The sequence below is a fragment of the Neomonachus schauinslandi genome, chromosome 7 (assembly GCF_002201575.2).
Source record: "Neomonachus schauinslandi chromosome 7, ASM220157v2, whole genome shotgun sequence".
In the NCBI taxonomy this organism is placed as follows: Eukaryota; Metazoa; Chordata; class Mammalia; order Carnivora; family Phocidae; genus Neomonachus; species Neomonachus schauinslandi.
This window is the reverse complement of record NC_058409.1, coordinates 93,353,263-93,375,959: the sequence shown is the minus strand read 5'-3', so window position 1 is coordinate 93,375,959 and position 22,697 is coordinate 93,353,263. Positions and strand designations below refer to the sequence as shown.

The following is a 22,697-nucleotide window of genomic DNA, read 5'->3' as shown; positions in this document are numbered from 1 at the left end:
AAACTATATTTTCTCAAATGCAATAGACTAAAAAGCATAAAGTGCTCAACAGAAAAAAAATATACACTATACAAAATATGAACATTTTTGCATCTAACAAACAAGCAGAGTGGTTATAAAGGGTATCTGGAAACTACTGCCTTGCTAAGCTTTCCACCCAAGAATGCAACCTTAGAAATCAAGGCAAGATGTGAGAGAGACTGCTCTTACAAGGCAAGAGTTCCATCAGACATAGAGGAAAACCTTTCCCTTTAGCTGCATCATTTTTCTTATAGAAATGGGACTTTCAGGAACTGGTACCTACAATAATCACATTTGCATGCAAAGGTAAAAAACTCAGGAATCTTTACAGAACCTACTATTTGGCAAAGAATCTGAACCTCTTGAAAGACTGTCAATGGCCATGTATATTATTGGCAATGGCACTGACTTAACCCAAATGAAGAGCCCACCCATTTAGACTTAACCCAAATGAAGAGCCCACCTATTTAGAGTAGCTGAGCAAGGAATGCCCCCGTTGACAGGCAAGCAAGTCTAATACTATGTCTTTGGAGAAACTGGGTATAGAACTGAAGGCCATTATTTCTAAACATCTCTAGTTAAAAGGCAATCTTTTTTGGGGGGGGGGGGTGGCTGGTGGTGGAAAGTTCTAGACCTTGTCAAGCCCCAAAACAACCTGATAGTGCTCTTTGTATTTGAAAATATTTTACCATTTTTTAAGAATGGAAATTAAATCCAAAAATTGTAAAGAACTTGTGTGTACAGAACTCAAGAATTAAAAGGGTCTCTTTTTAGTCCTTTAAAATTGTCTTCTCAAAGTTCAATTACATAAGGTTGGGTGGATTTAAGTCACTGGAATCATCAAATTTGCTTCAGTGAAGGAAACTGACATTTTGGAGATTGTTGAGGCCAGTCAGGATGGGTCTTGGGCAACTTATCAGTATCACTAGAAAAATGATATACAGTATGATAAAATGGCAGGATCCAATGTAAGACATTTTTGGATTGGTCAGAAATACAGCTAGTCTGTAAAATAAACTAACCCAAATGAGCTACTCCTTAACCTCCTTCTGTATTTAAAAAAAAAAGTTCCCGTATTTTTTTCCATAAAAAATAGTATTTCCCATATCCCCTCTCAAACAGTCTTTAAAAAGCCTTTATTCATAAAGTTTTAATGGATACATGATAGTGTTCATTTTTTTTTTTTTTAAGAGCTAGTTCTGGAACTGCACTGTCTAGTACAGAAGCCACTATCCAAATGTGGCTTGAGAACCCGGAATGTGGTTAGCCTAAACTGAAGTGTGCCCAAAGTATAAATATACACTGGTTTTAAAGACAGAGTTAAAAAACAATACATTATTTCCTAAATAACGTTTTATAGTGATTATATGTTGAAATGGTGACATACCAGGTATACTGGGTTAAATAGAAATGATTTTCACCAGTTTCTTTTTACCTTTTAAATATGCTTATTAGAAAACGTAAAATTACGTATGGCTTACACTTCATGTTCTTAAATTGTACAGTCTAATAGAAATAGAGCTTTGAGGCATTATGCTGATCGGGCTAAGAACTAAACCTATTTACCACTGTATGCTTATAAAGAATTTTGAGATAATAATAAAAAACTAGAATCTTGTCAGTCTTTATCACAACTTTGTGTTCATGCTTATTGCTCCAGTAATTCCTGATTATACATGAGAATAGCCAAGAGCAACAGTGGTGAAATGGCTGTTCACTGTATATGCATTTTAACAGGTAACTTCAGTTTCAAAGGACAACAGTATGAATCACAGTCCCAAATTAACCAAAACATTGATCAAATTAATTTACATGGACTCTGACCATTCCATTCCTTTCTTAAAGACAGTCCCAGATCTATAGGTGCTAATACAGTTTGCCATGAACTTGAAATTATCATTTAAAAATAAAAACTTTTTGTACAAATGTCCAAATCACAAAATTTTAAAATAAATTGAACACATGGCTTTTTGTAGTGACAGAAATATCTTGCCATAACAATGGAAACATTAAAGAAACATTTAGTCATTGTAGGTTTTCAAAGTGACTTATTGACTCGACGTGAATTCAAACTTCCAAATATTCTAAATTCTAAAAAATTACCTTACATGCTTTTCCCTCTGAATAGTCACTCCTATTATTCATATGTTCATGTCTTTAGATTAAATAAAACTGAATTTTAAATATTTGAGCACAAAACTTGAGAACTGTAAGGAGAAATGTCTTTATCAAGCACCTCTACTGCAAATTGTTCCTTATGGAGGAAAATTATGTTCCGTAAAAACATACTAATACTTCTTTCTTCCTATAATGTAAACAATTTTTAAGCTCTTCAAAGTATATCCACATTTACTGGTAATTTAAGGAAGTGAATATTTTCCCCAAGTCTACTTCTTAAACCAATTAATTAACAGGCTTGAACAACTTTGCTGAACTACTGGACCTCCAAAAATGTTACTGCCAAAGTATCTGAAAAAATTAGTAACATTATAAAAAATGACTTCAAAATAGAGAATAAATTCCAAGGGAAAAGGATTTACAAATTTTGGAACTATAATGTCTTTATTACCAGAATGTACAAAACACTGATCCTTTTCTAATTTTGCAATACTGCCTCAGACCCCTACAGTTTCAAAACAACTCATCTTTTAGATTTCCATGACATCTCTTTAGAATAAATGTGATTTTGTTGCTGTTCATAATAGATTAAAGTCTCTAGCTTTGAAGTTTCAGACCTTATTAAACAGAAATGACTAAGTTCAGGTCCGAGATAAATGCGGTATAGAGAGAGCACAGGTCTCTATCAATGCACACAAGCCATATTCTATTAGTGTAGTCCTGGGACCTCATTAAGTGGATTTTCAAATATGTAATTAAGTCTCTATAAAATACAAAACATTTTTTAAATATAATGATTAACATAAAATACAGAAAGTGCAATTATCACCAATTATGTGATTTTCTAGGATTCATCTTAAAATTCAGGCTAATATTTAACAACAGTATCTCAATCAAATTATGGCATTTGAAAAAGCTTGTACTTCTGGGAAAAGATCATATAAACATGCTTTTTTGGTGGGAGAAATGTTGAGAAAACTACAATCATGAATAATTCATATTGCCTTAACATTTCTAAAATCACATCAAAACGATCATCTTTGATAGCCATTTCAGTAAGTTTGATATAGGGTATGTTACTGCCCACTTACTAGTAACCAAGACACACAGAACGCACTTGCAACAAATATCCAGATCCAATTATCTTCAGGAGCTTAACATTTCAGAGACTTTAAGATTTGTGTCTGAGCATACAGTACTGCAAGAGTTGGCTACATAAAATAAATAGAAAATCTTCTGAGAGGAAGCTCAATAATCAGAGGCTGTATTGCATTTTAAGGATTTAACACTGGATATATACAGAAGGGAAAGCATTTCAATTAGAAATACTTCACATGTTACCGAGCTCCCTCTTTTAATATGGCAACTTTTAGCAGCTTACCATTGTGACATTTAAAAATCAACAGGAATAGTGCTACTGTGTTATCCTTTGGTTCCCAGTGACAATAATGCAGTAATAATGCCTCTGGTTTTCAGTTCCTCATGGATGACATTTATTAGCAGAGAAAAACCTGATGCTTTTTAGCTGAAATTTGGCAGCCCAAGAAGTGCACCAACTGCTCCAAAGTATCCCTGTGTAATTTTAAAACAATTATTAGTGAAGTTCAGCTTTTAAATTAGCATACAGTATTAACTATTAGGAACAGATACTTATGTATAATCTATTTAAGAACTTTTATTCAGAAACCTACCAACTTCTGTGTTGTCAGCTAATATTTGAAAAATATGAAATACATTTTTTTTTTAAAGATTTTATTTATTTGAGAGAGAAAAAGAGAGAGAAAGAGCATGAGGGGTGAGGGCCAGAGGGAGAAGCAGACTCCCTGCCGAGCAGCGAGCCTGACGGGGGGACTCGATCCCGGGACTCCAGGATCATGACCTGAGCCGAAGGCAGTCGCTTAACCAACTCAGCATCCCAGGCACTCTGAAATACACATTTTTTAAAGTGTGGCTTGTAGACACTGAAAAGCTTCTAGGGCTGTTACTACAATTCTGAGCCCCTCTCCTCTTTCCTCAATACAAACCCTTTGTTCCACCTGCCACTCTCCCCGCACACAGCACGCCATGTGGAGCCTGCATAGCAGTACACCACAGTGAGAGCAGTGACAGCGAAACAAACGCAAGAGAATACTCTGAATCTGTGTTATTAAATTATTATGTCCATTTGACTAGAAACAAAACAATTCAAGGTAAATTTACTTAATCCAAAACATTGTATGAACTGATAATTTCAGATCAGAGTAACTGGATGTAGTGAATGAATAGGAAAAAAATCTTGAAGAAGAATCTTCAAAATTTTAACAGTGGTCCCTGTGGAGGTGGGGGATGAGGTTGTGGTGGGGGGATTCAGAAGAATTTTCATTGCTAAATTATTTATTTTTGTGGTGTTCACATTTAATATTTGTTATCTCAGGGGAGAAAAAAAAGAAAAACAAAAAAATACAATTTAAGTACACAAGCAGCCCCAATATTTAAGGAGCTCACAAGACCTAATATCCCTCTCTCTCTTGGTCAGAGGAAATGGGAAACTCCATCTTAATGGGGTGCCTACCAGGTTATAGTTAACGCCTATCCCCCCAACTCAAATTGAAATGGGGGACTCAATATACTATTTAGGTAAAACAGTTTTATACTTAAGAGTACACAGTAAGAAGCAATGTATGAATCTGTATATAAAAGCATGCTATTAAAATTTGCAAAGCATTACTTTCCTATCATACCTCATGCTCTAGAAACAATGCTTTCAGTTGACCTTTTGACCAATAATCCAGTGCATATGCCAAAAGTTTCATTGAGAGAGTATTGACACGTAAAAAGTTCCCAACAAAGACAACTCGGTTTATTTTCTAAAAGAAGAGAACAAAGAAAATAAGTTGAAGTAAGAATTATCAAGTAGAATTTATAATACAGTAGGGTTTAGAAAATCTCTACTTAAAAATGTAAACAACTACTACCCTATTTTTTAGTGTCTATTACATTCCTAGTACATATATCTCCACAATCCTGAATATTTAAAATTTAGTTCAGGATATGACACTACACATTTGTGAAAACCCAAAGAATGTACACAAGAGTGAGCCCAAATGTAAACTATGGGCTTTGGGTGATAGTGATGTGTCACTGCAAGTTCAGTGACTAACAAAGGTACCAATCTGGTTCTGGATGTTGACAGTGGGGGAAGCTGTGTAGGTGTGGGGTTCAAGTGTATATATGGGAACTCTGTATTTTCTATTCAATTTTGCTGTGAACCTAAAACTTCTCTAAAAAATATAGTCTATTTTTTAAAAAAGTTCTGGAAAGACTTTAGTAAATGATTTTAGGTGAGACTTGTTTTTGAAAATGGCCAGTAAATAATCTATGAAGAAAGTAATTTGGAGAAACAGTATTGAGATCAAAGGAGACAAACCAAAGAAGAGTATTTTAAATGGGCTTAGGATTAAAACACTGTAAACTTGAGGCTTCCAGCATCTCCGGCCCCAGCCTACCCTATCAAGTCACTCTCCAAGATGCCACTCACTAATTTGGTTCCATATATACCTTGAAGGAAGTCTTATATGGAGGAGCTGGTGTTTCAGTCTCCAGAAAACCTTTCTACTCTCACAATAATATACTGAACTTTGAGTATACATTTTTGCACACTGAGTTTGGGTAGTGTAAACTATGGCCTTAGTTACTGTTAAGTCAAGTGGCCAGTGAAAATCTAGATCTATAGGGCTAAGAAAAAAGGTCCCAGATTATTGTCAGCCCCCCAGTGTGAAATATTCCCTAAACCTGGGTTAGAACATCTGTTAGTGGCTCTCTCAACCAACTTACTACGCTGTTATTGAGAAACTTAGAATTCTGGATTTAAACAGAATAATTCAAATAATTAATTTGGGCCTTTTCACAGTTGTTCTCTGCTGGAGCTTCTCTTTCCCCAAATATCTGCATGCTGATTATCTCACCTCCTTTCAATATTTATCCAAGGATTACATTTTCAATAAAGCCTTCCTTCAACAATCCAATTACTCAACCATTTGTCTTCTGCTGGTCTACTCTCAATTCTCTTCATCTTGTTTGATTTTTTTTTTTAAATTGCATTTATCACCAAATACATACTAAAAATTTGTTAAATCACTAGAATGGATGAAGTTGCATAAAGTCAGGGATCTTTGTTTTTTTCGCTAATGTATCCCAAGTGCCTAGAACAATGCCTGGCACATGGTACTCTGTAAATACTTCATGAATAAATGAATGAACAAATGCAGGATTCCCTCAAAAAGTAAAATTCCCACTTCATTTAAAGTATTTGATATTTACAAAAATTAAGTGGGAAATACATCTATTACATGAAGGCAGAATTGTATATATAATCTCCTTCAAATAAAAATAACCCAACAATGAGGGTAAATATAGGAGTACATGCTTTTTCTAAGTATACATCATTCAAAGTTCAGGTGAAGAACAAGTCTCAATGCCTTCATAGCCCTGTACAATGCTGCTTGATCCATATGCAACAAGGCAGCACTGTAAAGAAGCCGAAGGCAGTAAGAAAACTTCTAAGCACCTCGCTAATCAAATGCAACATTAACAGCAAAAAATACCCCTTTCAATAATTAGTTACTTCAAAAACGTCCTACGTTTGGAAAGAATTTTCTATCTTCAAGAAATTTAGGTTGTGTATTTCTGGAAAAGTTTCTAGATAAATTTGAAATATAAGTATCTCTTTGTTCTATTTCCAACTTGAATTATCTGCTACTTTCCTTAAAGGTAACATAACAATTAGGTACACATGGCATATACAGCTAATGAGCCTTGGGATTTAATGGAGGAGATCTCAATCCTACAGGTCTCTAAGGAACACAAAGAAGCCCTGCTACATGTACATAAAGCTCCAATCCACATTTTTCAAATAGTTAATTTTTTTTACCTCATTAACAGCACACATTCGTGCCACAGAACCAATGTTATTGGTGATAGTAACTAAAGTAGCTCTTGCTAGATCTTCTTTACTAACAGATTCTCGCTTCTCCTTATAAATCATATTCCCAAAACTGCAGAGAAATGAAAAACAAAATTCTGTTGATAATTAAGCAACACTTCATACATTTTTGGAATTTATCCTACAGATAAATTTACACAAGTACAAAATAAGGTATGTGGTAGCAAGGTTACTGACTGACCCACTGAACTATACAAAGCAGAATACCGGAAACCACCATCAAACTCTGATAAATCCACACAATAAAATACCAAGAGGCTGTTAATAAGGGAGGGAGGGTAGGAGGGGGGAAGGTAAAGGAAGAGAAGGGGGAAAGAAGAAGGGGGGAGAAAGAGAGAAAGGGAGGGAGGGAGGGCGGCACACAGACTAGGATATATTGCCTACTGAAGAGTACATATAGTAGTATGCTGTATAATGGTATATTAATGTTACCTTCTGAAAGCTACCTTCTGTATAAGGGGAGGATAAGGATATGTATTTATACTTGCATGAAGAAATACTGAAAGGATATTCAAGAATTAATAAAAATGGTTTCCTATGGGGTACACCAGAGGAGACTTCTTAATGTATATAAACATTAAGAATAGCAAAAGCGTGGGGCACCTGGGTGGCTCAGTCGTTAAGCGTCTGCCTTCAGCTCAGGTCACGATCCCAGAGTCCTGGGATCGAGCCCCGCATCGGGCTCCCTGCTCAGCCCGATTTAAGTATCAGCAGGAGGCCTGCTTTTCCCTCTCCCACTCCCCCTGCTTGTGTTCCCTCTCTTGCTGTGTCTCTGTCAAATAAATAAACAAAATCTTTAAAAAAAAAAAAAAAATAGCAAAAGCGAGAGAGATCACAGAAGGAGAGGGAGAAGCAGACTCACTGGTGATAGGACAGCCCAATGCAGAGCTCGATCCCAAGACCCTGAGATCATGATCTGAGTTGAACGCAGATGCTCAACTGACTGAGACACCCAGGTGCCCCCTTAATGTGTATCTTATTTTTAAACTACATGCGTGTTCACAACTTGGAACCTAAACTGGGTAACAGTAAGCCCCCTAACAACTTCCTGATATGTTGCTTTCTAAAAACTAAATAAGCAACTTTAATTACAATATAAATATTAAACTTACCTAGATGCTACAGCCCAACCTGGCAGACCAAATCTTTCATAATCTCCTCCGTAAATATCACGGACCAGCTTGTCAGCTTGGGTGCTGTCACCTTTGGATGCCATTTCAAGAGCCTCTTCAAAACTTTCACAGCCAGTCAATAAACAGCATAAACCCAGAAAAGTACCCCCTCCAAGGCTGAAAAAAAAAAGGAAAGAAAACTGGGTAAGTTACATTAACACTGTATTCTTTCTCCAGAGTAAAAAGATGGAATATCCATGTAATTAATAAACACAAAGAAAGAACACATTGCTAATACCAAGTGCTGAAATAGCAACATAATGAAGAAAAATGCCAAACTAAACTTGTCAGATGAAAGAATAAACCAAAGGGGGAAAAATCAGTTGGTGATAGCAACATGAAGGCAGGAAGAGATGTTGAATATCTTCTAATATCTTTACCCAATTCCTTACACTTTGTAATTGCTAAAAATAAATGCTTTTACATGGGGGGGGGAAGCAGTAAGTGTAAAAAATTAGTACCATATGAATTAAAAGGAGAAAGCTTGCAACTCTAAATGGTTTCCAGGAAATGATTTAGTGAAAGGTCTATTTACTTGGTCTGACAAGGCTGAAATCAATTCAGTGTGACACATTAGCATTTAAAATGACCCAGAAATGAATATGGTGAGAAAATTTATGTCAGGCTGGTCAGTACGTTAATGATAAAAATTTACTTGGTTCTATTATTTTTTTGGATATACTGATAAAATGAAATCATGCCTCTCTAATCCCTAAAATCAAAACCTTTGCTCCCCAGTCTCACCTAAATTTCTAACAGACTCCATGTATCCCTGATCACTGCTAGAATTTAGTTAACAGACTGAATTTCTTTTAGAATGAAATAGGTAATATTTCCCTGTAAGTCTTTGGCATAGAGTCACAATGGAGGTAGATTTTTAGCCACCAGAGAGATAAAATACTAATTAAATTTAAGTATCACTTAGAGGTGCCTGGCCAGCTGAGCACTGACTCTTGATCTCAGGGTCATGAGTCTGAGCCCCACATGGGGGTAGAGTTTACTTGCAACAAAAAATTTAAGTATCACTTTAGTAATAAGAGCACTACTTTAAAATGGCAATGAGTTCTTTTTCATAAACCCCCATCTTTCTTCCTCAAATAATTAGGAGCTTCTATCCTTAAAAGCTGATGAAGTATCAGAATCATAAGAACAATTTTTAAAAATTTTATTTCACAATATTTCAGGCATCATAGAAAATCTTATGGGATATTTAGAACATCAATGTTATCCCATAATGAGCTCATGTTAAATTCATCTTACAAGAATTATTACAGGGGCACCTGGGTGGCTCAGTTGGTTGAGCATCTGATTCTTGATTTCGGCTCAGGTCATGATCTCAGGCTCATGAGATTAAGCCCTGCATGGGGCTCCGTGCTCAACTGAGAGTCTGCTTGAGATTCTCTCTCTCTCTGCCCCTCCCCCTACTCTCTCTCAAATAAATAAAATAAATCTTAAAGCAAAAAGAATTATTACAATGTTGCCCAATAGGACACTTAAAATGTGAATCTAATCCAACCAGCATGCAAGCTGACCAGTGGCAAACTTCAGGCTTAAATAGATCATACAACACTGGAGAAACAAGGAGAGGAATGCTTTGGAAAATAGAAAGTTATGGGACACAAATGAATCATGAACACTATCATCAAAAACTAATGATGTACTATATGGTGACTAACATAATAAAAAAAAAAGTTACTGGAATCAGTCCAGATAAAAATTCCCTTTTACGATTATGGAAATTTTGATGCCAATTGATGTCAAGCAAATATAAATATTTAATTATTTTAGTTTGAGTCTTTATACACATACCTTATAAACAGTATTATTTGCAACACTTTAACTTATACTTGCACAGCTACATTTTTTGCTACTGCACAAATGCATGTTAGAGGCTAGCATTAAGATGATTTCACAACTTGTGTGTATAAAACAACATGAATGCTGCAATAAGAACAGAAAGGTCACTACCTTGTCCCGGTTACTCGTTTATAGTTGTCTTTGGAATGGACTGCTAAAATACTGACTCCTGAACCAATGTTCACTATCAGCAGTGGATAGGGATCATCCAGGTTAAAAGGCATCTTTTGGCATCGCTCAGGTTCTGAGGCATTAGCAAAATAATAGCACTCTGCTTGTCCATTGAAACTGACAGAATCTATATACAGCAAGCCCTTTACAAGGCAGTCAAGTTCATCCAGTTTGTGCAGGTGGAGGTTTCCAATCTATAAAAAACACCACAGAAGTTTTATAAAGTGAACAAGGGACAGTATTCAAAATATGACTCAACTGCACTGTATAATTTTCATGAACTTTATAAAACTTCAAAATCATCTATGACCCGTACATTTTCCCTTTTTTTGTTTCGTGTCAGAATCTTAGTCCAATGGTTCTCAGTGATAGTGGTATTACCTCTGGATGCATTCTGAAAATTTTTAGGGATATTTCAGTTTTCACAAAGATGGAGTGGAGAAGAGGACCAAACTAACATTTAGTGGGCAGGGATTTGGGATGCCGGATATCTGCAATGGGTAGGGCAGTTGTGCAAAAACAAAGTTATTATCCTATTCCTGTCTTATCTTTGAGCCTTCTGACAGACATTTTTTTAGGGAGCAGTAAGAAAATTTGTTTGTAAGGGTGCCTGGGTGGCTCAGTTGGTTAAGTGTCTGCCTTCAGCTCAGGTCATGATCCCAGCGTCCTGGGATCAAGTTCCACATTGGGCTTCCTGCTCAGCGGGGAGCCTGCTTCTCCCTCTGCCCATTCTCCTGCTTGTGCTCTGTCTCAAATAAATTAAGAAAAAAAAAAAATTTCTTTATAATTATCTGAGCCTATGTAAGCACAAAGTATTCTTTATATATATGCTAAATTTGCTAGGAATGCAACCACCATATAAACTGAGGAAATATTGGGACTTTTTTATTGTTTGGAATTTTCCCAAGTGTTATTTAGCATCTTAAGAGTGTTATGTCACAAACAGCAACACCACTTATGGTACAAGATTCTCCAATAAAACATACCGTATCAATCTACTAGCATTTGTGCCTTTAAAATTCATGGTGAATTTATGTTGAAGTGCCAGCATCTAACTCTCTCATTTTGCCTTCTCATGTGATCATACCAGAGAATCTACCAATTTCTATATTATAGTTTGGCTACTAGTCTGAAATTATTAAATTCATTTCAGGTTAGTAAAGAATGTATTATAAACTATTTGTAAAAAAGATCTCAGCTTAGAGATCACTTCCTCTGGGAAGCTTTCATTCTCCAGAACTTGTTAGGTAATACTACTCTGGTGTTCCCATGGCACTGCTTTTCGTATCAATACTTGAGGCGTTGTACTTTTACTTATAACTCACTTATCTGTGTGGTCTAGAATACTGCACTCTTTCAAGGCTAAGACTGGGTCTTATTCCCAGCTGAGTTCTGTGTCTAGCATGATACCTGACACATATTACCTGAGACATATTAAGCTCAAATATTTAGCTTAATAAATGGTTGACCATCAACATAAAGTTATTACAGAACTTCATCACTAGAAATTATTGATACTTCTGGGTCGCCTGGGTGGTTCAGTCAGTTAAGCCTTGGCCTTCAGCTAGGGTCATGATCCCAGGGTCCTGGGATTGAGCTCCGCAGGGCTCCTGCTCAGTGGGGAGTCAGCTTCATCCTCTGCCCCTCCCCCAGTTCATGCTAATATAGGAATAAAAATCATAAAAAAAAAAGAAAATAATTGATACTTCAATGTCAGGTGAAAGCTGGCTTCAAGGATACTGCTTCTGGTAAGAATTCTGGCAAACACTAAATATCACATGTTCAAGCAAACTAGTCTCAAATCTATGAAATTTATGTTCAATTACTCAATAAATTGAATACAAATCAGTATTATCCATCAAAAGAAAAAAATTAGTAACAATTTAGACTTTTAAACTATCCCAAAGTTTAAGGGGCTCACTTATGTCAGCCATAAGCGATAACTTATCTTCTATTAACAGACTTTTCTTATATGAATTTAAGAAATTAAATGGTTCACATGCATATTTTCAAAGAAAACAAATTTCAGTACTTCCAAATGCTAACTTTCTAATCTTTATTCTACAGGAAAGGATTAGAAGCTTGGCAAACCCCCACTAGCACTTAATAAATCAGTGTTTACGTAGACCTCTTGCTATATCCAAATGACCCCCTTTGAGATAGGAACATGGTAAGGTTGGTGGATAAAACCAGAAAAAAGGCCTAACATGGCTCTCATTCAGATGTCTACTTAATCAAAAGACGCGGGCTTCAGCTGATTTTTTTGGGGGGGGGGGCAAGGAAAGAGATGGCCCTGGGAGACAGGACTATATGAATAATACATAAAAACAATGCACACATAGGACAGTAATAGAGAAAATAATTCAAACGTCACTTATATTTGGCTTTGTATGCTGCCAAATTCATTGAAATCCCCTTTTATTGTAGCTTTATAGCAGTCCCTGAACTTAGCAGGTTTTACCAAATATTATGTACAATAAGCCCAAATCTGGGCAATTTTTTACACAGTCTATAAAAGCTATTTAAGTGCCCCAAATGAAAAGCTGGTCATGAATACATACTTCCTCCATATCCAGCATGGGGAACTAATCTAGGAAACAGCCTCGTATTTTAAAAATTGAAGAGGGGGTGCCTGGGTAGCTCAGTGGGTTGAGAGTCTGACTCCTGGTTTCGGCTCAGGCCACAATCTCAAGGTTTTGAGACTGAGCCCCATAACGGGCTCTGTGCTCAGTGCAGAGCCTGCTAGTCCCTCTCTCCCTCTGCTCCTGGCCACCACCGCCGCCGCCCCCCACCCCCGCCGCCTCTTGCTCCCACACTCTCTCTCATAAATGAATCTTTAAAAAAAAAGAGAAAATGGGTATCAATTTTTGGTTTTGAGTAAGATACCTACTGTGCGAAAATCTTCTTCAAACTTGTAAGCACCACCTCCTGTAGCACATAGCACCGTGTGTAACGTTGAGAAGTTTTTATCTCTTCCCATTTGAATAAAAGTAGGCAGGTCGTGGGTTGGAAATCTGATAAAGTGCAAGTTCCCTCTTCGCCCAAAAAGTGTTAAATCCTTCAGTTCAAGGTGTACATCCCGAATACCAGTGGATCCATATGCTACATTAGAAGTCAAATATTTCCGGATACTTTTTAAGCTCTCAACTTCTTCTTGTTCTTCCTCTGCTGTGATATCAATAGGTTCAAAATATGAGAGCTTTACTAGAGTCCCCCCAATGTCCATGCCAAACCATGGGAAAGCTGTGGATTAAAAAAAAATACATATATATCAACTTTAGAAATGCAATTTAGGAGCTACTTAGCCACAAACTTCATATATCCTGAATCATGCAGTCAGTATTTTTGGGGTAAGATGCTTCTTCTATGGGCAACTCAACTTTTTCCCTTCGAAGTATTACTTTATACATTTTCTAAAAACCTGTAACATAGGATGCTTAGAGCTGGCCCAGGGCCTTTTAATTCCTGGTCAGGTAGGTATTCCTTTTCATTTATTAAATACTTGTCATATGCCCCAGGGGATCAGGAAAAATTTGGACCAATTCTGTTTTAATAAATAGGTCATCACCTACGGCTTGATAATGTTTCTAATCAGATTTTAATGCAATAAAACTGGCCTATAATTACTTCAAGTAACCCAAGGGAAAAAGTACCTCCTTAAAAAGAAATCTTATTCTTTGCTCATTGAACAATGTATTTCTTTGGTACATCTGGTTAATAAAATTAGCTGTTAACGTTGAAGATAAAGTCTATCTGGGAACATTTGGGCAGGCAGTTATATCATTTGGGTTTGGAACTTGGTGCTCTCTCACTAACTGGACTTATATGACTTTGGAAAAGCCATTAACTTCTCTGAATCTTAGTTTATTTAACGTCTGTTTCTATTCTCTGGGATCTTAAACAAAATGATAGAGACTCAAGAATAATTTAATACTTAAGATATACGTATTACAGAATGCTTCAGAATAAATTGTATTTAACAGTTTATGTGTAAGTTGTCAAGGAAAACTAGTTCCCTCCAAAATCTGTTTCTTAAATATTAATATTTTATTTGATATATCTGCCTATTAGAAACCAGGTACAGGGGCGCCTGGGTGGCTCAGATGGTTAGGCGTCTGCCTTCGGCTCGGGTCATGATCCCAGGGTCCTGGGATCGAGTCCCGCATCGGGCTCCCTGCTAGGCGGGGAGCCTGCTTCTTCCTCTGCCTCTGCCTCTCTCTCTCTCTTTAAAAAAAAATTAAAAAAAAAGAAAAAAAGAAAAAGAAACCAGGTACATACAATTCAACAAGAAAGGATTCTATACATTTCTCCATTTCAGAATTTATGTTTACTGAAATTAGTAAGTAATATTAAATGAGGAAGGAGTAATTCTCATTCTCTTCTCCTGGAGAAATAGTTCACTCTTTTTTTTTTTTTTTTAGCTCACTTGTTTTTGTATTTGAAACCCAAGTTCCAGATACAGATCTACACTAAAGACAGTGTTAAAAAAGAAACTTAAAAAAAAAAAAAAGTGAAATGACTTAAGACCATAACCTGGGGGGCGGTAAGACCCCAAACAGGCACAACACTTTTGTGTCACCTATAGATTTTTATAACTAAAACGTAAAAGAAACAAGACTAAATTTTCTCAATTTTTAAATCCCTAGTAGCAAGCCCCAATACTAACAGTTACAGAGAGAAAATTCACAGCAACTGTTTGCTTGGACAACACACTGAAAGAAAAAACAATATGGAGTAGCTCTAGTGATCCAATAAATCAGAGATAACTTCAGAATTTTCCCAATCTGTTAAACAGGTATGTAATTAGGGCACTTTTCAATGGACATTAGATAAAACATAGGAATGCTTCTGATATTATATAACTAAAATGATTTTTAAGGGGCGCCTGGATGGCTCAGTCAGTTAAGCGTCTGCCTTTGGCTCAGGTCATGATCCCAGGGTTCTGGGATCAAGTCGGCATGGCATTGGGCTCCTTGCTCAGCCGGGAGCCTGCTTCTCCCATGCGTGCTCTGCCTGCCGCTCCCCCGCTTGTGCTCTCTCTCTCTCTGATAAATAAATAAATAAAATCGGGGGGGGGGGGGAGGCTTTTGTTGATATATTTGCATCAAACAACCAAACTTGTCCTATCTGAAAAAGAAAACTCCACACAGAAAGTAAAAAGAATTTGTGAACAAAACTATGTTTTATTATTACAGTATATCAAATCCCTCATTTCTTTTAAATTACATTAATTACTAAAGAATATTTTAAGATATATACGACATGGGGCGCCTGGGTGGCTCAGATGGTTAAGCGTCTGCCTTCGGCTCAGGTCATGATCCCAGGGTCCTGGGATCGAGTCCCACATCGGGCTCCCGGCTCAGCGGGGAGCCTGCTTCTCCCTCTGACCCTCTCCCCTCTCATGCTGTTTCTCTCTCGCTCGCTCTCTAAAAAATAAATAAAATCTTTAAAAAAAAAAAAAAAGATATGTATGACATGTAACACATAAAGAATAACAACCACCAGGGGTGCCTGGGTGGCTCGGTCAGTTAACTGACTCTTGGTTTCAGCTTAGGTTGTGAGTTCAAGCCCCTCACTGGGCTCTGCGCTCAGTGGGGAATCTGCTTGAAGATTCTCTCTCTCCCTCTCTCAAATAAATAAATCTTAAAAAAAAAAAAGAAAAGAAAAAGAACAACCAACAACAACCACAAACTCATGAAACAATTACTACCATTCAATTTTAAATCTTTGTGTGACCCACTTTTGTACACTGGACTAGAGGAACAGAAGGTTCTATGAAAAAACTGCAAATTAAATTGGAAAATTGTTTGATTTATTTAAGTTATTGCCTACAGAGGTAGGTTTTTAAAATTAAGAATGCAAAAAGCCCAAGACTCATTTCACATCTAGCCTATGAGATACATCTGTTCTTTTAGTGCTACCTGTTCTTAAGGGAAGGGTAACTAGAGATGCTATATTGTAGACAATGAATACCTCAGTAATCATGTGCAAACGAGAACATTACATGTCCTTTCTATTTCTTACTAAATCTCAATTATGACAGTTTTCTTCTTAAAATCAGGAAGGTAGGGACTGAAAGAACTCAGCCTTGCCAGTGACTCCAAAGAAAAAAAGCTGGTAACAGCCACCTTTGGCATAGTGAGCCTTTTAACTCAGCAGAGTTCTGGATTTCCTTTCCTTATGCCAGAGGGGGAGAAAAAAATCACATTAGAAAAGTATGGGGGCCTCTGCCGCGGGAGTCATGGAGGAGCAGCAGCCTCTCTGTGCTACCCTATGACCATGAGCCTCAACATGGGCCACAAGGTCACTTAGAACATGGGCAAGCTGAGGCAGAGCCGCCGCCAGGGGCGCCTCACCAAGCACACCAAGTTTGTGTGGGATATGATCCCAGAGGTGTACCACTTCCCACACGAGCAGCATGTGCAAGGTCTCCAAGGACAAGTGCACCCTCAAATTCATCAAGAAAAGGGTGGGGACACACATCCGTGCTGAGAGGAAACGAGCAACGTCCTGGCAGCCAGGGGGAAAAAAGCAGCAACCAAGAAGGACTGAACCCCCTCCCCTCTTTATGTAATAAAGCCTCTTTGGAACTTGAAAAAAGAAAAAAACAGTAATTTTTTAGAATTTTATTTTTAGGTAATCTCTACACCCAACGTGGGGCTCGATCGAACTCACAGCCCTGAGATCAAGAATCCCATGCTCTACCGACTGAGCCAGGAAGGTGTGTCCCACAGAAAACACAAATTCTTAATTATGATCCATTCCTATCATTTAGTAAGTGGTCTGATTACCGATCTTTACATTTTCCAGTACATTTTTTTTTTAAGAATTTAGATTGTATCTTTTTTTTTTTTTTAAGATTTATTTATTTATTTATTTGAGACAGAGAGAATGAGAGAGAGAGAGAGCACATGAGAGGGGGGAGCGTCAGAGGCAGAAGCGGGCTCCCTGCTCGGGACTCGATCCCAGGACTCCAGGATCATGACCTGAGCCGAAGGCAGTCGCTTAACCAACTGAGCCACCCAGGCGCCCAACATTTTCCAGTACATTTAAAAAAAAAATACATATTTTGTCACTGACCAAAACAGCAGGGGGAAAGGGACATGGAGCTCAAACTTTATTCGCAATTCTAAGTATGAGGCAAATAAATATAAGGTTATTAAGTACAACCACAGGTCCACTAATAGTTCATGAGGTAAGAAAAATAACGGTTTCCTAAAAAATCAGGCAAGTATCTATACCTATAGCTTTGTTGCTTCTAGCCAAGAGACAGGTTAAAGGTCGGTCACCAGTGCATGAGCAGGCTACTTACTGCATAAAACCTCAACATTTTTTATTCTTCGGTAATAAAACTCTCCTCTGCCAAGGTGAAAATAATGAACGAAAACACACATTTAAAAAATAAAACACACATTCCATAACTACAAATGAGTACTTTGATGATGGGAAATATGCACTGCCTTCTCCAGACTTTCCTAGAATCTATTTGGCCTTCAAAAATATAACTCCTGTTTCTCAGCTGAGCCTAAGAGAGCTGTCATTAGCTCCCCATCAGTAACAAAAATATCTAGAACTAGCATAAGCATAAAGTGCTACCAAGAATTATCTTTCTTACCAGGTAGATTGTGTATGAAGAAACCTGCCAAGTCCAATCCCTTTGATATCTAGCAGAAGATATCTTGCCACAAGGCAAACTGCTGATTTCTAACAAAATGTGTTTTAAGAGTTTGGTGTCTTGCTAGGTTTTGTAAAGGGGTGGGGGAGAAACATTAAAGAACTGTTTAATTGCTATTGGCTCCATGCAGATTTCAGCCCAAAGGGATCCTATGCCAAATTAGGATTTAATTGTTCTTTAGCAGAAAGAGGGACCAAATATTGAAAATGTTTAAAACATCAGTGGATTATTTTAAGAAACAAAATTCTAAAATGGGCATGTGCACTGGTAAATTCCAGGTATGCTTCAAGTTCTTGGATAAAAGAAGACATTCATTTTGCTCTTCCCAATAATCATTCCAAATAAAAATGTTGGTGTTTTGAAACAGACTAAGAAAATAACCATCTTCACACCTTTAGTATCGTAATTCCTTAGAAGAGTGTTAGGTAAATATTTTTTTTCCTTTGGTATATTAGTACATCCAAGGGAATATTAGAAACTATCATATTCAATTGTATCTTATTATCTATTGGAAGGGATTTTTTTTTAAAAAGTAGGCTCCACACCTAGCATGGAGCCCAACATGGGGCTTGAACCCACAATCCTGAGATCAAGACCTGAGCTGAGATCAAGAGTCAGATGTTCAACCAACTGAGCCACCCAGGCACCCATGGAAGGGATAATTCTTAAGTAATGATTCAATTTACAAACAGGCCAATCAAATTATATAGAAGCAAACTACACACATATGTCATATACTTCCCTCTGCTCTTGACAAAAGCTTCAGGTAACAGCTTGGATTAGCAAAGCAGAGACTCAAAAACCTTTATCTTATCAAATTAAAAATAAAAAATGTATCTTTTACTATCATCTTGTTAATTAGGCTACATGCCACAAAGGTAAGCAAAACAAAGGTTGAGGGGTGCCTGGGTGGCTCATATGCCTTTGGCTCAGGTCATGATCCGAGGTCCTGGGATGGAGCCCCACATCGGGCTCTGAGCTCAGCGGGGAGCCTGCTTCTCCTTCTCCCTCTCCCTCTGCCTGCCTGCCTACCTACTTGTGATCTCTCTGTCAAATAAATAATCAAAACAAAAACAAAAACAAAGGTTGAACATACCTTAAGACATCCTGTCAGCTGAGGTACAAAGGAACCCATGATTGTCTGGCTTTTTAATATCTAATATTTAAGCAATGTGAAATATTTAAGTAAAGGTAAAGCAAACAAACATTGCCATTTCTCAGGTTTCCATATTTTCACTAGCAAAAATTTTTCATTAGGTTAATGTTTGACTTCATCCTTTCCTTGGAGTTGAATTAACACATATTTCAGATTCTAACCTTTTACTCATACAATCCAGCAGATGAAACTAATTCCTTTTCTTATTTTCTGGTTAAATACATGCATTTGATTTATAATCTCCTAATATATTAGTGATGTATTTAAAAGCAATGTTTTCTAATACTTAGGTGTGCCCAAATCTAACAAATCAAATCACTACCACGGCAAAAAGAAAAAACCGTTAAGAGTCTGCATGAGCTTGTCATAGTTAAACTTATTTTACTAAATGGAAGTTCTAAGACAAGCAGGGAAAATGTATGTGTTAATGGAAGATGTCCAAGTGTTTTACATTACTGCATCTGTTCAAGATTAGTTTAATTCAGCAAATATAAAAAAAATTAGAAGTGGTTCTATAGTACTGTCACTTAAGCCTTCACATCACTATTTTATAGACTCCTTGAACAAGAACTCTAGTTACCACAAGAAATCATCATTAAAATATTTTTTTCTTCGGGGCGCCTGGGTGGCTCAGTTGGTTAAGCAACTGCCTTCGGCTCAGATCATGATCCTGGAGTCCCGGGATCGAGTCCTGCATCGGGCTCCCTGCTTGGCGGGGAGTCTGCTTCTCCCTCTGACCCTCCCCCCTCTCATGCTCTCTCTCTCTCATTCTCTCTCAAATAAATAAAGAAAATCTTTAAAAAAAAAAAAAATTTTTTTTTCTTCAGCAGGCAGATAAAACCACCAGATCTGAAAGGTTTCTCTAAGCATTTCAACTAAACTATACGCCTATGGGTGCAGAAGAAAGAACCCTGGACTATGAGTCAGTCGACTTAGGGGAACCTCATTAGCACAGGGTTGGTTGGTACAGCCTCGGAAAAGTTACTCTGGGGCTAGATAAATTCAATTTCCTCATCTGTAAAATTAAGACCAAATTATCTCACATTTAAATAGTGATTAGTCGTTTTCAGAGTGCTTTGGTATGTTGCCTTTCCGGTGAGGTTAAGAGAACCCTGAAGGGCCAGAAGGGAAGGTGTCAATGCTCCCTTTTATAGATTTCTTAGAACTCTAAGATCACATGAGACACTAAAAACTGTTAAATACCAATAGAATTCTAAGATAAGCATGCTTCCCCACATTCCTAGTTCCCCTGGGAGAATTACTTACAAAGTATGAAAATCGTGAGTGATTAAATAAACTATTTATAGGAGTAAAAGGTTTTTAAAAGGCTAAAAATAACAAGGAAATGAAAGTTGATCTGGCCTCTTAAAACATGTAAAGAATGTTTTATTAAAAAGTACGTACATACGTAGTCGTAGAAAAATCTCTAATAAGAGCATTCACCAAAATATTAATAGCGGTTAGCTCTGAGTGGCAGGAATACCCATGATTTTTATCAATTTTTTTTTTTTTAAGCAAACACGACCTAGTTGTTATTCTAAACAAAAGCCAAGGCAATTACCCACTGGTAAGTTACAGGCGTGTTTTAAAAAGACTAATTGTAACAGCAGTGACAACTCCCAGGAACACACCAATATTTCAAGGTCACAAGCGGGAAGCAGAGAAATTAGTGGGAAAAAAAAAGGGGGGGGGGGAAGGGTGGCAAATACCCCCACGCAAACGACACCCATTTTCAACCCGACTTCAGAGGAAGCTGGGGGAGTGGACTGGTAGCTCTAGTCTTGCCTGGCAAAAACCGAATCAAAAATTCCTCCAAGCGCGTCCCAGATCTCGAGGAGGAAGTGGGAGGAAAGGGCCAGGAGGCGGCAGGCGTTCGTCACGCGCGCACAGGAGGATGGAGAGGGAGCCTCCATCCCGATGCTGAAATGGTCCTTGCGCCCCCATGCCGTGCTAGGCGCCGGCGAGGAGCGACAGGCCGGGAACGAGGCCGCTCCGCTAAGGCGCTTCCACACGGCGCCCAAAGTGCTCTCCCAACCCGACGGGCCCAAACCCCATCTTACAGGGTTTCTTGGCATCCTTGATCTTCATGGCGTCTGCGGAAGGAACCAGGGGAAGCTTCGGGTCCGGACCACGCAGGGTAGTGGCTGCGACTCCGGAGCTGCCTGGGCCGCGCGGGAAGGCCCAGCCGGTTCCTCCCCTCAGGCCCGGCGGGGCGGGCCCAGGGCGGGGCGGCGGCGCCTGAGGCGAGGCCCGGCCCAGGGGGCGGCCTCCCCACCCCCGCGAGGGTGTGCCGGGACCGAGCGAGCTGGGGAAGGCCGCCGGCCTCGCCGCTCCGGGGCCGCCCCCCGCAGCCGCTCCAAACAAAAGGCCCCGGTCCCCCGAGCCGCCGCCGCCGCCGCCGCCGCCGCACTGAGAAATAGCCCGCCCAGGCCGAGAGCCCACGTGACGCGAGCTCCCCCTCTCTCCGCTCGCCGCCGGCTGCTGGGGATTGTAGTTCTCCGGGTCCTGACGCCCCGATCTTTGGCTGCAGCTGTAGGGTTGGACTACAAAGCCCAGGATGCGTCGCGGTCCCTCCTTTGAGGCCCCCTCCGCTTCCGGAGATCGCCTCAGCGTGGTCCCAGAGAGAAGGGGGAAGGGCCTTAATCACGCCAGCGACTAGGCGACCAATGGTGGCTGAGATGGGCGGGCTGTGGAAGTCGGGCTCAGGCCTCACCCGGCCTCTGAAAAATAAGGGAAAGGATACTCTCTGCAGGCACTGTCGTGGCTGTTCTGTAAGTCGCGGACTTTCCCCGGAGGGAGAAAACCTGGTCATTGTACCATGGAAAGCCCTAAATGAAGAACTGTAGACCCGCTGTTTGGGCAGACCATTGAATGCATTTGTAAATTCAAGTCATTCACATCGGGACCCCCTGGCTTAATAGAGACACCTCGAGTGTTGTTGGGGTTGGAATCATAAAAATAATGGCAATAGAAATAATAACCAACATTTATTGAATGCTTACCATGAACTAGGCACTCCGCTAAGCACATTTTGTGGAATTACTTAGTTCAGTTAAGCAACCGTGTAAACTGCCTTACAATCATTACCACTCATTTTGAAGATGGGGTGGGATCTGAGAAGTTAAATAACTTGCGGGACACGAGCTCTTTGCCACAGTTCCGTGGTCCCCTCAGGGGCCGTGCAGCCCAGCTCCGTCCTTACAAAGGGGAAAATTTCCAGAGGAGAAAATTAGATGCTCCAGTTCTCACAGCAAAGCCAGAGACCCCTTTCCCTATGCCTCCTAGATTCTGAGTTTTCTAGCTGGAACAGGAACCGATGGCATTGGGGATCTTCTCCTGGCCTCCCTTCCACCCCTCCACATCTGTCTCCCAGTAAGTTGACCAGGAATTCAGTGACTTTGGCCACCATTCAGATGGTTTGAGAGTTGGCCATGGACGATTGAGCCTTACTGTCCCTCCCTTGTGAAGGATGAGACAAGGATTGCGAATATAGACAGGAAGGGACACAAACTACCAGGGAGCATGTACTGAGAGCTGGCACTATGC

General features: G+C 38.9%; 1 protein-coding gene and 1 pseudogene across 3 annotated transcripts; one reads left to right on the top strand and one right to left on the bottom strand.

Moving 5' to 3' along the window:
- Positions 1-2,100: 2,100 nt before the first annotated feature.
- PANK3 (pantothenate kinase 3) lies at positions 2,101-21,267 on the bottom strand. Of its 3 annotated transcripts, XM_044917115.1 has the most exons (7): positions 21,212-21,267; positions 13,211-13,563; positions 10,261-10,514; positions 8,233-8,409; positions 7,049-7,172; positions 4,860-4,985; positions 2,101-3,711 (listed from the first exon to the last, which is right to left on the bottom strand). In XM_044917115.1, exons 1-7 carry the CDS (start codon positions 21,237-21,239, stop codon positions 3,661-3,663), a joined length of 1,113 nt encoding a protein of 370 aa, XP_044773050.1. In that variant the 5' UTR covers positions 21,240-21,267; the 3' UTR covers positions 2,101-3,660. The 3 variants fall into 3 exon arrangements, with proteins under 3 accessions (XP_044773050.1, XP_044773051.1, XP_044773052.1); XM_044917116.1 differs by lacking the exon at positions 8,233-8,409; XM_044917117.1 differs by lacking the exons at positions 10,261-10,514; positions 21,212-21,267 and having other exon boundaries at positions 13,211-13,361.
- LOC110584775 lies at positions 16,501-16,872 on the top strand (annotated as a pseudogene).
- Positions 21,268-22,697: the final 1,430 nt, after the last annotated feature.

What these genes read in the sequence shown, in the direction of transcription:
- PANK3 (XM_044917115.1), bottom strand. Translation starts at nt 21,239, where the DNA reads ATGAAGATCAAGGATGCCAAGAAACCCT. An exon ending in CAAGGATGCCAAGAAACCCT is followed by an intron (nt 13,564 to 21,211) that starts GTAAGATGGGGT and finishes TTTAATCCACAG; the next exon opens with CTTTCCCATGGTTTGGCATG. An exon ending in TTGAAGAAGATTTTCGCACA is followed by an intron (nt 10,515 to 13,210) that starts GTAGGTATCTTA and finishes TGTTTTTTATAG; the next exon opens with ATTGGAAACCTCCACCTGCA.